General features: G+C 44.3%; 1 protein-coding gene across 5 annotated transcripts; it reads left to right on the forward strand.

Annotated features, from left to right (window-relative positions):
- The first annotated feature begins 6123 nt into the window (after positions 1-6123).
- Positions 6124-11763, forward strand: ANKRD34B (ankyrin repeat domain 34B). Of its 5 annotated transcripts, none has more exons than XM_048291329.1 (4): positions 6124-6209; positions 7235-7722; positions 8713-8762; positions 9013-11763. In XM_048291329.1, exon 4 carries the CDS (start codon positions 9060-9062, stop codon positions 10548-10550), a length of 1491 nt encoding a protein of 496 aa, XP_048147286.1. In that variant the 5' UTR covers positions 6124-6209; positions 7235-7722; positions 8713-8762; positions 9013-9059; the 3' UTR covers positions 10551-11763. The 5 variants fall into 5 exon arrangements, with proteins under 5 accessions (XP_048147286.1, XP_048147290.1, XP_048147287.1 ...); XM_048291333.1 differs by having other exon boundaries at positions 7587-7722; XM_048291330.1 differs by lacking the exon at positions 6124-6209 and having other exon boundaries at positions 6217-7398; positions 7587-7722.
- Positions 11764-16436: the final 4673 nt, after the last annotated feature.

The raw sequence follows: 16436 nt of genomic DNA on the forward strand, positions 1-16436 counted from the left end.
AAGCTTTTAGTCTTTTTAGTTCTGTATCGGTAGCTCATTGAACATGTCCGAAAAAGCTCCTGAAAATGATTTCTTGTGAAAACAGCTTAAAAAAGAGCTTCATTTTCACAAGAGCAAGAAGGAACTTTTGATCACTATACTGCCTCTTGTTAGGTTTTGCTCAAAAATGTTAAAATTTAGGTCTGGTCCCACCAGCAGTCCTAGGTGGAAAACCTCACTAATTTAACATATCTAAGTTTAGAAAAACTTTTTTTTTTCTTATTAATTTTAAATCCTTTTCTTCTTATGTCTGTTCAGTTGTTTGTCACAGTAAAAGGCAACCCATTCGACTGGAGTTCTTTACTCACTGAGTATGTTTGTGCGCATTGCTATTTCAGCCAGTCAAAATCAATTTCTTCAGTGTTGACTCTCAGTGTCTGTCATGAAATTATGGTTATCTTTCCGATGGAATCATGTAAATTCTGTTCCTTTTGTTGCAGACCAGTTTAACTTTTTTCTGCACAATTCACTCTGTTTTTTCCTAGTATATAATTCAGATTCTTTTAGAAACTGCTCTGGACATAGAAGTACAGCCAGCATTCTGCTGTAATCTAAACAACAATTTATGAATGTGTGTATGAGAAAGAATCAGCTCTAAGGATGTTCACAGACTGTGGGAACTGGCAAAAGTGTTATCCCGTGAGCCTGCTGATTTATAGCACAGAGGAAGGTAGCACTTGAATTCTGCAGCATTGCAAAGACTTGTGCCCATGGAACAAGACATTTATTGCAATATATTCTCTAAAACTGTTTGAGGAAGCCCCGGTTCCATCACCAGTCACAATTACTCCTGCAAGCGTCACAAGTGCAATTCCCACACACACTCAGTTTTTTAATCAAAGTACTTGGCAATAAACCACCAAACACTTCAGAGATAATATCTTTCCAGGCAGAAAGCTCCATGTCATAAATAGCTAATTAAAACATGTGTGACAAAAACCAGGAGATACCTCGGCACTGGCATGATGTGACTGAAGGAAGAGGGTCATGCCAGACAGCGCGTCCGGCGTGCCTGAGGGGCCGCACAGAGCCTGTTAGCAGGGACTGTGCAATGCCGTGTGTGCCTCAAAATTGCCTGGCTAAACAAACCAATAACATAACAAGGTACTTCGCTGGATATTACACTGCACGTATGGGGGTTTTTGTGAGACACTTCATAGGCTCCTAATTCCTTCTGTTTGGTTTTGGTCATTATTTTTGAAGCACAAAACATAGCACTCCACTTCTCTCTTAGACCTCTCAACTGATGTCTCTACATCACAACCATAATCCCCCTTCAAGATTTTGAACAAGCAAGCAGCTGTGCCTGTTACATTTAAGAGATGTATTATTAAGAACACTGTTGTTTACAACATTACTGCATTCCTCTCAGCAAACAGTGCTAGTACAGTAAACATCTGCCTCTGTACCTAATGGTTTAGAACGTATTTAAGCTACCAAATTAGTATGTGATAAAAATGGTTTCAGGGTTTGGGGCTTTTTTTTAGTCATTCAACTAAACCAAGTTAATTATACTTCTATATTTTTCCATTTATTCACCATTTTCAAAGAATTCTATGCACTAATACATAATAAAGTAACTGAATTACTAGAATGACTTACGTTGCATTTTATCATGCTCAAAAATTTACATGGCAATGCATTAATATACAAGTAATTACATATGTAAGCAATCATGGCTCCTCCTTCCCTTGAATGAGATCTTGCTGGTGTAGGCCAAGGCTGGCCAGTACCAAACAGACATGATAGAGTGTTTACAATTTCTCATGGGAAGCAAAATCCAAAACCAGGGGAGGGGGTGGGGATGTCAGATCAAATTTAACTATTTCCGTTCCTTTTCTTTCTTTTACTTTCCTCTAAACAAAGTGAAGCAGATAACTCAGCTGATTCCCAGGGTCCCCAAGGACGCAGAAAGGCCCCTCTGTGGTTGATACTACTCGGACCCCCACAGGCCCTCAGGTGTGCTCCGACTGCCAGCTGCCGAGCCAGGGGTTTCCACTCTGAGACCACCTTCCCAGAACAAGGCTCCTGGGCTCCAGGCCTGCAGTCCAGGGCTGGGCTTCCTGCAACTGGCTAGCAACTGGCAACCAGAAAACTAAGTACGTGCTTTTCGTTCCTGCCTGCCTGCCCGCCCATATTTGGGCACAGTTTATCAAGAATCACCCACCGGGGGCCACTCTGTGATCTCAGAAATGCTCATTAGGCCACAAGGCCTTGATGAACAGCACCTGGGCTGAGCTCCTCTTGCCTTATCAGAGACACTGTCTGTTCCCAGGATCTAGTGCTGGCTAATGAGCAAGTCCAAGTGGACAAACAGTTTTGTTATTGAACATTCAAAGAAAGTTACCAACCAGAATTGCAATCCGGGTGGAAAGTTGCTATGAATAAAGCCAACTCCCTTCTGACCCTGCAAACATTGGGCCTAAGTGAGACCCCCCCAAGCTCTCCTGAACCTGCAGGGGCTGTGCCCAGCCCCTCTTTTGGAGCAGGGTCTCTCAGAGCCAGCCAATGCTCACGTTGGCGATGCTCAGAGGGCCAATGCTGCCGACAGAGCCTGCGCTGGGCCCACACTGCTCAGGGCTCAGCCCTTCACCCTTTGGGAAAATGCAGAGGCACCCACATGAGTCCTTCCCTGAGCTCAGGGGGATTCCCCACAGGTATGAACCTGTACATGGATTGTACACACCCTGTACAGGCTCCGGGTCTGTGTGCAAGTGACTGTGAATGTGCTACAGCAAATGTAGGAGGAATGTTGCTCTCCGATTCTTAAATGCATAAGACTCATAAGTCTAGCCCATGAGTTACTGTCATGCTTCTAGTAAATTCTAGAGTCTTTTAAATTCTTTAAATTAGGCTATCAACTCAGTGCTGTTAAGTTTAGGTGCTGTTAAAATCTTTAGACCTAAAGCTTTGGTCGAGTCTGAGGCTATGTTTTGCAGGGAGGTATGCTCTGAACCCTGTAACTCAGTGAGAGGGTCTCCCTTATTCCTTTCTATGCTTACCCTTTCCCATTCTTACTCTTCGTCCTGTCCTCAGCCTCCACATATATCACTTTTGGTTGATTTTAATTTTAGATTGATTGATTCTAGATTTTGGTCTGTGTGCTTTAACTGTGTGGTAAGTAGTAAAATGAACCATGCCAATGAACTTTGTTGCACTTTCACTTTTACATGAAACCTGATTTGATGATACCTCTGCCAGTGATTCTTTGAGAAACCTAAGACACTCATTTGTGACAAACATTTTTAGTCAATTGAAATTAATATTAGAATTTTGTGACCATGGAACTTTCTCCTGGTACATATCCAGGTAGCCCAACTGTCAGTGAAATAGAGGTGAGGGATATCAAGAGGTGCAATAAACAAATATGTCATGTGCATATGCAAACATCTTTTGTGTTTTATAATAAAATTTGTGCTGCATGGATGTGTTCCCTGCTCTGGTTTTCCACTCTCCTTCACTTTTAACAGGAACTTCTTGATACCAATAGTTGTTATTCTGTCCAACCAAGAGTATCCATGGTGATGTTTATAAGAAAAAAATCTAATTATCTTCATAAAAGTGTTCTTCCAAGAGCTGGTTTGATACACCTTTTTTTTGTTGGTCAATGATTCATGTTGGCTATCAAGCACAACAGCACAATGCAGGCAGGGATGGAAGGAGGAATAAGAAAGCGGACATTTAGAGCTGCAAGAACTACAGAAGTGGTACTGTTTCAGCAGCAGGAGTGCTGGTATATACACAAGTGTGCACTGCCTCTCCATCTCATAGAATTAACCCAACAACAGGACTGTGAAGAGCAGTAAACTCCTGAAGAGTTGGTGCTCAGTACCCACGATGTTCTGAGGCTGCATGACAAAGACTGTGTATTAAGAATGTAGATAAGGTGGAAAGGAAAAGATAACAAGGACAATTAGAATCTTACCACAGGCAAAAAAACCCCCAAAACATCTGTGGACATTCTCCCAACTTAGTTTTTGAAAGAGAAGGTTAAAAGAGTAACTGAGGAACCTGCCCTTGGAATGCTGTTTGTCTTAGTGGCTTATTCATACCATTTATCCAGCTCTTAGTCATGACGGCCTCTCATTGATCCTGACGTGCACTTTTAAAAAATAGCAAGGCACAAATCCCCTTCACAGTGCTCCTGGAACCTTCTCTTTCCTGTGATGCCTAAATCAGTCCTTTGCCACTGGATGCTGTGCTGTGACTTGCTGCTCATTGTACCGACTGTGGTGGCTCGTTTGGCTGTCAGTTTACCCTCGCCTCCCCTGCTGGTTTGCTGCACTCACCTGTTGGCTTCTGCTGTGTGCTCAGACAGTGTCAGTGAGGCAGCAGTGCCTTGCCAGGGGGTGAAGACAGGGTCTCACATGGCGCCAGCACCGCAGCCCCGCAGTGCACAGCGTTTGCGAGGAAGCCCAGTCGAGTTGCATTCCGAGGAAATATCCTTGGAGTCTCCAGGGGACCATCAGGAAGTCCTGTTGCTCACATATATGTCTGAGAATACTCCATGAGCATCACCATAGGCACCAAGCAACTAGAGAAGACCACAGCACAGCACAGTGATTGGAAGAGTCAGGCTGGCTGCTCCAAGGGGAAGCCAAGCTTGGCCAACCCAAAGACCTCCTGCGATGACCTGAGTGGCCCAAGAGAAGGCCATGGATAATGCCCACCTGGATTTCAGTGGAGCCTTTGGCACTGTCCCCCAGAAGATCCCCACAGGACCTTTGTCAGAGGTGCTCAGGCAGCTGCTCCTGGTTAGCCTGGAAAAGAGAGTGCCCAGAAGGCATCTCACTACTGTACACGAACACCTGAAAGGAGGGTGCAAATGATACAAAGCCAGATCCTTCCCAGCACTCCGTGACATGGAAAGAGCCAACGCACACAAACTGAATTAAGGCTCTCCCTCTGAATCCCAGGAAACAGTTTTTCACTGTGAGGGTGACCAAGCACTGGCACAGGTTGCCCAGAGAGGTTGTGCAGTCTCTATCCTTGGAGACATAAAAGAAATGGTGGCAGGTGGCTTCTAGCTGTTCCCAGGTGACCAGGAGGCTTGGACCAGATGACTTCCAGAGATCCCCTCCAACCTCAACCAGTCTGTGTTTTTGTGAAGGCATCCTAAACTTGCATAGAAACCAGGAAGTTTCTTTGACCATGCTTTGAAATGTCACAGGATTTTAGCCTGTGAAATTAACTAGGAATTATTGCAAAGTCAAACTTGATCACACCTGAGGGAAGAATCTCCTTGGGCTCAGCTTCCTCTCATCCCCATTAAATCCTTGCCCTGGAAGCAGTGTGGTGGTGAGGAAGGCCTTCAGTGGGTTGTTTCTCCCGTTTGCTGCACCTACAGGAGATCACGAAGTACAGCCAGACACTATACCAGCGCTGCTGCTGCCCGGAGCAGGGCGGCCACACTCCGCTCCAGGGGAAACAGCTGGAGGTGCTGCGGGGTGGGGGCACGGGAGTGTGAGAGGGAACCGGGCTGGGGTCAGGAGGTGTGGGGGTGACGGGGTGTGTGGGGCTGTGAGGCTGTGGGAGGGTGTGAGGGGTGTGAGGGTACCTGGGGTGACAGGAGGGGTGGGTAAGAGCAGGGTGCTGTGGGATGTGAGGGGTATGTGGGGTGCAAAGGGTGCGAGGGGTGTGAGGGATCTGAGGGCTATCTGGGGTGTAAGGGGTGTGTGGGGTGTGAAGGATGTGTGGGGTGTGCGGGGTGTGAGGGGTACCCGGGGTGCGAGGGGTGTGGATTTGGACGGGAGTGTGAGGGGTAGCAGGTGTAGGCACCTGCGGGGTGTTGAGGGTGTGAGGGGGGCTGTGGGTCTGGATTTGGGGCTGAGGGGGAGCAGGTGTGGGGCATACGGGGGGCCAGAGGGCGTGAGGGGGCAGCGGGGCCCGCGAGGGGTGCGGGGGCCGTGAGGGGGTGGGCCCGGGGGTGGGGGATGCGAGGGGCAGCCACTGCGGCCCCCCCGGCCCAGCCCGCCCCGCCGGCCCAGCCCCGCCGAGGCCGAGGGCGGTCCCGGGGGCGGCGCTCGGTGTCCCGGTGTTCCCGAGTGTCCCGGTGTCGCTCGGCTCCCGGCGGCGGCGCCAGGAGCGGCGGCTCCGTCCCGTCCGCCCGGCGCGGGAGAGCAGAGGCGCGCAGGGAACGGCGCTGCCGCCTCGCCGCCGACAGCGCGCGGGTAAAGTATTTAAACTCATTTCACAGCCTTTATTTAGTATTCATGGTCTTTATAGTATTACTGTGTGTGCTGTCACTTCTCTGCCGAGAAGTTTCCAGTCCTTGCTTTTTCCCAGCTCCTCTCAGGGAGCCTTTTAGAGCCGTCAGATTGCAAGTTGTGGTGGAAACTTTGGGGTGGTGGTGGAGTAGTTTTGGCAGCGTTGGAATGGTAATTTTTTAAAATCAAAAGTAGCTCATATGTGGTAAATTTCAACTAGGAAAACAAGTTTTTATTACCCTGACTGAATTTGCCAGGCTTAATGTGTATATGAAGAATCATAAAAATACTTAAATGCTTATGCTCTTTTAGTGTGAAAGCATGTCTTTTTTCTGAGATGAGAATCAATGGCAATTTTACTGGAATGATTGTAGACTCTGTAAACACCACTGTGAAAGCTTGTTTAACTCTGAGGGTGCTGAGGCACTGAGGGCAGAAAATCTGGCTCTCACATTAAAAGGTGAGGAATACTTTGCAAGAACTCCTTCATTCATATCACATATTCATGACACTGTCGCCTGTGTTAATATGTTATAACATCAATGGGCTCTTTCCCCCTCAGTGTTGTGATTGCTTAGACTATTAGATTGAAAACCAGGTTTTCATACTATAAGGTGCCTGGTGCTACATTGTCTCAGAGTACTTTCCAGGACAATATTACTTTTTGAAAATAAAACTAAGCACTTTCTAGACAGAAAAAGCCATGCAGGAATATTATTTGTACAAGAATAAGAGGAATTTGTGGGTGATTTGACAGACTAGTCCATGATTCAGTGTCTCACACTGAGTTGCAGAGTTCCTCATTCCTCAAACTGCTTTAAAGATTGAAGCTGCTTTTAAAGTTTACCTTCACAAGTGAGAGGCAACTGTGTCAGTCCCAATACCTTAGGAACTCGTGGAGTACTTGACATAGCAGTTAATTACATTTAGGACTGTTTTATCATCTCAATCTGTTCTGCAATGAATTATCCAATAGATTACTGTTTTAGGGAATCTGCTTGACCCGTGGTCCTTCGCTTCCAAATAGCCAGCTGGGGAGTTTTTGGAGCAGGCTGTACTCAGGCCAGGTGTGATATGGTTAACAGATTCTCCAGATGAAGTTGTGGCTATCCTCCAGCACTGCGAGTGTGTTCTGCTTTATATTGTTCCAGCTGTGAGTCTGTAACACTTTCTTGTGATTGTACAATGTCTGATTCTGCAGTACTTGTGGGGGTTTGTTCCCCATTTCATGTACCTTCTCTTCACTTTTCTCTGCACAGAAACATCTCAGGCTTTCTCCAGGCAGGTTCATACCTGCCAACACCATTTACTCCTAACTTCAAACTTCAACTTCTGTCTTAGGACAGCCTTCCACCCCCACCAGATCAGCAGTCCTGGTGAAGTCGACAGAAACAGCAACTTTAGGCAACAGGAGGGGTTAGATGAGATGTCAGAAAAACAGCTTCACCTTTAGCCCTGACCTGCTGCACGACTTCAGGTAGCATTATTCTCTTTCCATGCCTGTTTAATATTTAATGTCCTTTTGGCCACAAAAGGTATTTCTACAGATGAAAATGCTGATGTAATAAGAGCTATATGCCATCGCTTAAGTAAAGTGAGCAGTTAAGTATCAGAAGAGCTTTAGATAAATAGGAAGAAATGTAAAATCACCAATAACTTCCAGGTAGGTCAAAACCAAAGGAGAACACAATCAAAATTCCAGCACGTGTGTTATCTAGCAGATCCTTCTCTGCAGTTTCCTTCTGGAAACCTAAACGCACAAATTGATGGGATACTTTTATAAAAGACTTTACAATAATCTTGAATACATTACGAGTCAAAAGTACACATAAAAATCATAATAATGATTTGCACTTCAATGAAAGCTGAGATAGACAGTACTGAATCCTGTACTTTCAGTATAATGGAGTGAATCCTTAAAGTAATTTCGATGCAATTACCTTTTAAAAATATTTTATCAAGACAGAGGGGGAAAAAAAAACAAGCCCCCAGTTAAAGTCAGATTTCCTCCGCAGATTTCCAGGGAGGAAATCTGACTCTTTTTTTTTTTTTTTTTTTTTTTTTTTGGCTTGTTGGACTTTTGGAACAAACTATATTGAGATCATCCTTTGATTTTGGCATTCAATGTAAAACAAAAATGATTAATTAATTTCCTTTACAGTTAAACTAGCTAAACATTTTTATTTCTCTAGAAACAGACTGTAAATAAATGAATGTAATAATCTAATCCATACCTAATCTTCTATTGAAATTAAATTGCTCTGCCAATTATTAAATACTGGGGTTTTTTCTCTAAAGGTTTTCCCTACACACAGGTAAGCAAACACATACACAACATAAAAGTTTTAGTTGCATGTCTGCAGGTATACATTTATATAAGACCTTTTGTTATTTATGCCACATTAAGCTTTTTTGTGTGAAACCTCCTGATTCTCTCTGATGCGGTCAAATGTTTCTTTTGTTGTAGAGCTGATATTGTCTGCGCAGGCAGAGGACTGTGTACAGGACAGTCAAAAAGTAAGGAGGTGATGGTCTTGCTTTAATCTTCTATAAATGTTATAACTGTATTGAAGTGGGGGTTTTTTTAAGTTTTTAATGCCTTTCTTGTAAGCCTAAAGGGTGGGAAAACCTTTCTTCCTTTCTTCCCTTCATACTTTTTTCACAAAACCCAGGGCTGTTTACAGGAGCAATTAGCACAGTTAAATCCTCTCTTTTTTTTTCAATTTCCTTCTATTTCTCTGGGGGACCCCTTTGGTTTGTCCGGCAGCCAGGTGTGGTTGCAGTCCCTAGGAAGGTGCAGGTGAGCAGAGCAGGATGATGGATGCGGTGGACGTGCCGCCCGAGGGCTACTCCCTGATCAAAGCCGTGTACCAGCGGCGCCTGCGCCTCACCAGGCTGCTGATTGATGGCGGGGCCTATGTCAATGAGAGCAACAGCAGGGGCGAGACCCCTCTCATGATTGCTTGTATGACCAAACACGTGGACTTACAGAGTGCTAGCAAGGCAAAGATGGTGAAATACCTGCTGGACAACAAGGCTGACCCGAACATACAGGACAAATCTGGGAAGACAGCCTTGATGCATGCTTGCATGGAAAAAGCAGGCCCTGAAGTGGTGTCTCTGCTGCTGATGAGCGGAGCTGACCCGAGCCTGCCAGACCACTCCAACTGCTCTGCTCTGGTGTACGCAATAAACGCTGCAGACAAGGACACCCTGGAAATTCTGCTTAAGGCCTGCAAGGCACGAGGGAAAGAAGTGATCATCATCACCACAGGCAAGTCTGCATCAGGGAGGCAGAAGACAAAGCAGTACCTGAATGTGCCTCCTCCAGACCTCGAGGAATGCGCTTCCCCAGCTGATTGCACCTCCCTGTCAGAAATAGAATCAAGCGAGGGTCCAGAAGACCCATTCAGCTTTAAAGAGCTGTATGGTGGACACCCATATGATAACCCATCTGAAACAGTGCCACTAATGACCAAATCCAGCTCAACACCAGCACGGTTCAAGCTGACACAGGTGCTGCAGTGTGATCCGTGGCTAAAGTGCTGTCCAGCAGTGTTTCCGCAGAGGAAAATTGCTTCTTCACAAGAACTTCGGGCTATCAGTCCCACAGAAGACCTCTCCTGTAAATTCAGTGCCTTTGACTTATCCAAAGGCGTCACCACCAGTCACGAAAGTAGAGACAGGAAAGACACTGCTCATGTACTGAAAACCTCTGATCAAACCATGTCAAGGAAAGCATTACGCGATGCAATAAACTATCAGACTCCTTTTACTGAAGAGAAACATAACCCCAGTGAGATTCCTATGGGCATGGATGCCAGTTTGGGACAAATCAGCTTACTTTCAAACCTCGGCAGTATTATCAAGAAGGGAAGTGGAGAATCAAATTACAACATCTCCGGTTCTCAGCTAACTAACAGTCTCATTCCTGCTGCTGATACAAAAGACAGTAAGTCACCAAAAGGAAAGAAAGAAATTCTTTCTACATACCAGACTTTGTTACCAAGTCCGAGAAGAGTTCTGGAGAAGATGTCTCCTGTTTCTCCGAGAGGCAGAAATCAGGCTTCTCTAGAGGAACAGGGTTCAGGAGCCTTAGTGCTGGATCAGACAAGGCCAGGTTTTCTGCCACCACTGAATGTGAACCCTCGCCCCCCAGGTCCAGAGCTCACTGTCATAAACACAGTTTCTGGAATGATTTCTTATGGACAAACTCACTCAGTACCACCAGGATCTGCTGCCCCTAGGGGGACCAAAGATACGAATCTGCTGCGGAGGAGGCCATATGAGCAGATTACAGTCTGAGCAGATTCAGCAATGACTGAATCTTTACCAGGAGAGCAAAGGGGATCTTTATGATATGTAAATATTCACTGCAGTCCTTGAATGTAATGGTAGGTATCACAAAATACAGCAGGGCTGTGATGTAAAGTGATGTCTGCCTCAGGATGAGTGGGATAGCTCAGAGACTGGATGAAAAGACATACTTACCTAATGAGGCTGCCTTCTGCAGACTAAGGAATGTTTATTTGCTGCTTTTGTAAAGTTTTCAAATTGCCTGTGACAGAATGAACCCACAATGGCCTTAGGCATTGCAGTTCTCATTGTAGGTTGTACATACTACCCCTCCTAGATTTCCCCAAGCATACACCCTTTCTGCACGCAGAGAGGTGGTGCACATGGAATTGGGGAACCTGAAACATTGGACTGTGATGCTGGACACCAGACTGACTCGATCAGGTTGTATATATCCAGAGAACCCTGAGACGTCAGCACGCAGTGGGGTGGGTAGCAGCAGGTGTACACAGGCAGTGTCTCCTGGCCTCAACAGCTTCACTGCAAGTGAGCAGACACTGCAGAGCTGATGACACGTTGCAGAGCTGTGCTGCCCACGGAATTCCAGCTAAGGACTGGGAGCGTGCTTCAGACGCCTGGCTGGCACTGGGAGCCAGTGGTGCACAGCACGGGCGCTCTCCAGCCCGGCACACGACGCCGGGCAGCGCTGTCGGGAGCCCAGCAGGGCGAGTGACGAGCCCTGGGTGTGCCACAAACCAGCGCTGTCCCCCCAGGCACTGCGGCCACCTCGGGCTGCCCCGGAGACAGCCCCAGAGACAGCCCCTGGGATCTGCTTCCTTCAGAAGAGGGAGGGTGGGGGAGGCAGAGCCTGGATCTCAGTCAGGGTCTGTTACTTTCTGCAGTTCTGCAGTCCCCCAGGAAGAGATCTCCATGTCAGGCTGGAGCAATCTGCCCCCAGTCACAGCCCTTTTCACCAGGGTACAGACGCTGGGACACACCGAGATGTTGTCCTCATGAGCAGGGGCACTTCACACACACACACACACACACACAATTCTTTGGAGCAGAGAAGAGCTCTGTTCTCCTGCTCAGACAAAGCAGGTAACTCAAACTGCATCACAACTTCAACACAAAGAAGATAACTTAAGGGAAGTTGAGGCACTGGCACAGTTTTCCCAGAGAAACTGTGGCTGCCACATCCCTGGGAGTGTCCCAGGTCAGGTTGGATGGGGCTTGGAGCCACCTGGTCTGGTGGAAGACATCCCTGCCCATGGCAGGGGGTTGGAATGAGATCGGCTTTTATTTGAGATGGTTTCCAACCCAAACCATTCTGTGATTCTGTGAGTCTGACTATGAAACTCACCTGGGAGATGAAAACCCACATTTTGCCTAATTTGAAACAGGACTGAGTTTCCCACAAGCGGAAAGGAGTCCTCTGCAGCCTCCAAGCTACTGCGTATTTTCAAGTATCTCTATCTTAAAATCTTTCTTTCCTTTCCATTAGTGTTTTGTGATTCCAAGTATCTCTCTTGTCTTTGTGTGCACCTCATAGATCCTGGATTTCTGGTATTGCATTTAGCATTTTAGAGCTCATCTTCTAAGTATTGAGAAAAAGTGAATGTGTTCTGTTTTGTTGTAATTTACAGAAATTAGTTGTATTGAAATAGTGTCTGTGTAACGTGAATTTCAGTATACTGACATTAGGTATTCCTTCCTGAAAATATTCAGTGGGCACAACCCGTCTTGTTGCAGCTTCAGTCAGGGTTCACCAAATCTGACATTGCCTAACATAAGCCTGTAATGTTATTTAGCTTTGCACTTAGTAGGAGACATTTAACGGGGATCTTAAGCATAAAGCAGTGTGAAGGGGATCTTAAACATATACCAATTTAAAGAAGATTGGAGACATAAACCAATTTGAAGGGGATCACAAACATATGAATATTTAATGGGGATCATCACAATAAAACAATTTAATGGGGATTCTAAACATTAAACCATTTAAAGGGGATTATAAACATGTACTCCCTGTAAATAACCTTTTGGGAGTATTTGTTTCCATTCAGGTTCTGCCTTTTCCTTCAGGAGGTTTTCCTGGATCAGCCCCTGTGCACACCAGGTACAAACAAGGATTAGGTGGATATATTTTCATGGTACAGAAATTATGGGGAACAACGTATGTCAGTATTAACTGAGTACAAATTGGTCTCTACACACAATACACTTTCCAAATGGTTTCATGATATTATAAAAGGAAATGGCAAATTCTCATCTCTTCATCTCATAATTAAATTAAATATTTGAAGGGAAAAATAGATCTTCAAAAAAATATAAATTCTTTTGTAGAAGAAATTGACTATCATCAGGTGTTCTAACTGGTATCTTTGCTTAGGGTAAAAAGCCCAATTTATGCTGGTTTGATTTTTAAATTAATTATGTATATGGGACTATGGCTCCCTTAATTAAACCATAATTTTTCTACGAATGCTCAGACAATGAAGGGAAGTGGCAAGTGTCTTGAAAGGGGAAGTTTTTCAGTAGTGTTACCAGTATTTTGTGATTGTGATGCAAAGTAGTGTGAAGTGTTAATATTATTGTTTGTGTTACTGTTACAAGTGATCTTCAAAGGAAAAAGCTTTGTTCTCTTGCTGTTGTAATGCTGAATAAATAAAAGTTATTTTTTCCCCCTCAGAGGGAACATGGAAATAATCACATGCTTTTATTCACTACTCAGGAAATGATGAGTCACTGCAAAAGGTACTCACTCAGAAGTGTTTCTCAGCCTGCCTCTGTACAAGAAAATGGGAACAGTTACTTCGATTTAATCCAATATAGCTAAATTTGTCCAAAGTATGGTGTGAGAGAGGCTCTTTCCACCTGCCGGAAGCTGCCCGTGGTTCCACTTGTGGAGCAGAGATGCACTTGCGTTATCTCTGAAGTCTTAATCCTTGACATTTCCCAGCCACCCCGACGTTCTTTTCAGCAAAGAACGGTCAGGCTGACCCGAGTCTCTGATGTTAAATCCCTCCCTTCCCGAGATACCCGGGTTAAAAACAAGACCATCCAGGTGTCCTTCATGGCTCCTGGCACGAGAAGCACCACAGGCTGGAGCCTCCCTGGCTGATGTTCAGGGTTGTGGCTCCTCGTCCCTCAGCTCCCAGAGCGAAAGCAGAGGCAGCTCCTCTGCTGCAGCTCGCAGAGTGACCCCAGAGCCTCAGGCACGGCAGTGACACAGCGGCACCGGCCCGAGTGACATCCCCGCCGCCATCAGCGACAGCCACACACAACCCGTGACAGAAAGGACTTTAAACCTTCCTGGTTCATTTGGAGAGGTGAAAAACAATTTGGGGTTTTTTTGTTTTTATCCCTAGTCTTCATTTTCTCTGCAAAATGCTGTGAGACCATACAATGAAAGTAACTTCAAAACAACAGTGGTGGCTTCACAAAAAGCGGTGATTATATAAGAACTCCCTTTATTTTGGTTTAAGAGGTTTAAGAACAGCAAGTCACTACACAAAAATGTCATAAACCAGCAGTTTTCAAGGTTGTGTTTAAGGTGCAATGTTCAGAATACAGTCTTCAAAGTATCTTTCCCTGCACATTTAATTTGGTTTTGCTTTTAAGGAGTAATTGCTTTGTTTTGATCTTTGTCTTTTACAATTGCACAGCACTTCCAAAAGAGTATTGCCATAATTTGATGCAGCTACACAAAAATAGTAAACTGAATAGTCATTAAATTTCCTTTTTTTCCCCTCATGAATCCCAAGGAAGACCTTTATCTTTCTGCATCTGATATACACCACAACTACTTACTTTTCCAGCTAAAACAAGGGACTTTATTAAATAAAGATTCTTACATTTTCACCCTAAAGTATTACTGGCACTGCAGTACCTTCAAGGAGATCAGGTTTCATAAGGAAACACCTTAAGAAAGCTCAAGGCGGTTTTCTCAGAGTCAAAGGGATAAAATTCCAATTGTCATCACTAAATATTCCCACAGAAGACCCAGCTATTAATCCTCTTTGGAAGACAGTAAGTCTTCTACTCCTGTACACAAGTTGACCTTTATTTAAAAAGCCCCCCACATTAGATATACATATAAATTTATGCAAAATTCCTGTTTCTCAGCAGCACCTGTTACCTGAGCCAGCTGTTTCCTGGACTGCTGACGCAGGCAGCTGCAGATTTCATGTTAATCCAGGGGTTTTGTCCCAAAATTTATGTCCAGCTATTTAAAAATGGTGCTGAAATCTCACACTGAACACCAGAGATGATTTCTAGAAATGTACACAGAGCTATTGATTGCCAAGTTCCTGAAATCCAGACACAGAGGCACGGTGAGGAACTGCAGTAAATTCCCATATTTTTTTCCCCAAAAGCATCAGTAATTTTGAACACTTTCATGTGTGTTTCACAGATGGAGTGAGTTGCACCCGGCTTTCTCACAAAGCAGTTGATTTTAAAGTACAAACCTGACCTGTACATGCATTTTAAAAACACATTAATGGGAGCACCTTTTAAAAACACACCAAGTCTGCTTGGGCAGATCCCTGCTGAGGTTATGAACCTGTGCACGGGACTGCTTCTCTCTACAACAAGGAGAGAAAACACGACCAGGCAGTGGAACCAACAATGACAGAAGGATCACTGGAAAGTTCAAGGGAATCAAGTCAAGGGAATTAGGCCAAAAAACCTGTAAAAGCAGTAATTCAAGGGAATTCAAGGAAATTAAGCCAAAGCATCAGGATATTAAAAATCAACATGCAACTACCCCAAAAATACGTCAGTTCAAACTTCAGAAGATAATAGAGTCCAATACTTTGAATTTTACTGGAAGCAAACAGATATTCCTGCAACAAGAAAATGAAAAAACTGAAAAATAGGCAACTGGGAGCATCACAGTACCACAACAAATTGAAAACAAAACTGGTTTTCAATTACAATTTCAAGAAAATAACTATTTTGTGCTAGAAAAAGGTCTCTAATTAATACAAGGTTATGGATCAATAAATCTGTCTTTAAACAATTGTCCAAACACTTCCTCTTACTAGAATGCCTCTTATTACATTAGTACCTTTACCCTTACTAAGAGAAATAGTCTGAAAGTTGAAAGACATTTTTAATCAAGAAATTTCAGAGGAACACTGGAATCTGTGGAAAATCCCCCCTCTGTCTTGGATACAATGTAGGGTACAATTCATGTACTCCAAGGCTTTCCTTAACCCTTCTAAAACAAACCAATCCAAATACTTTTAATTCCCAACACTCTAATTTCTGTATTTTTTCCTTAAAGGAAAGGATGGGGCCATGTAAACCACCAAGTTATTAAATGAGTTATAAAGACCCTGAGCATAATTTCAGATTTAATTTGAAGGTATGAATTGAAAAAAATACTCAATTTGTTGATTTTTATTTCAGTCAGCAGGTTAAAAAATGCATCCCACTTTGCATGAACGCTGAAGATGGAGAAGGGCAGAACACCAGATGGAGAGCCATGTCTAAAAAATGTGTCCTTGGGGGCATTTTCTTTGATTGCAGAGCACATTTAAACAACAGAAACCTTGGCAAATATCTAGTGCTCTGCTCCCACCAGGATGCTTCTCTGTCATGGCAGGACACAATGACAACTCTCTTCTTTACCCTGTTATCTATTTACTAAGATCCTTCAAATTTACAGAGAAATACAAGGCTTGAAACTGCAGTAAATTACAAATGTTCGTGTAGTAGAAGTGACAGAACTCTGAAAGAAGGTAAAAGAAAAAATACTAAAATAAAAGACAGCTACAGCTGGAAAAACACAGACCTGCTGCCCCCATCAGAACAAATACCTGACTTCATCTCTCCTTCACTGTCTCACTGCCAGCCCCACAGTAACATGCTGTATTTTAGGAAAGC

Source organism: Corvus hawaiiensis, chromosome Z, assembly GCF_020740725.1.
Source record: "Corvus hawaiiensis isolate bCorHaw1 chromosome Z, bCorHaw1.pri.cur, whole genome shotgun sequence".
NCBI classification, from domain to species: Eukaryota; Metazoa; Chordata; class Aves; order Passeriformes; family Corvidae; genus Corvus; species Corvus hawaiiensis.

Excerpts from the sequence above, each read along its gene's own strand:
- ANKRD34B (XM_048291329.1), top strand. The coding sequence starts at position 9,060 with ATGATGGATGCGGTGGACGTGCCGCCCGAGGGCTACTCCCTGATCAAA.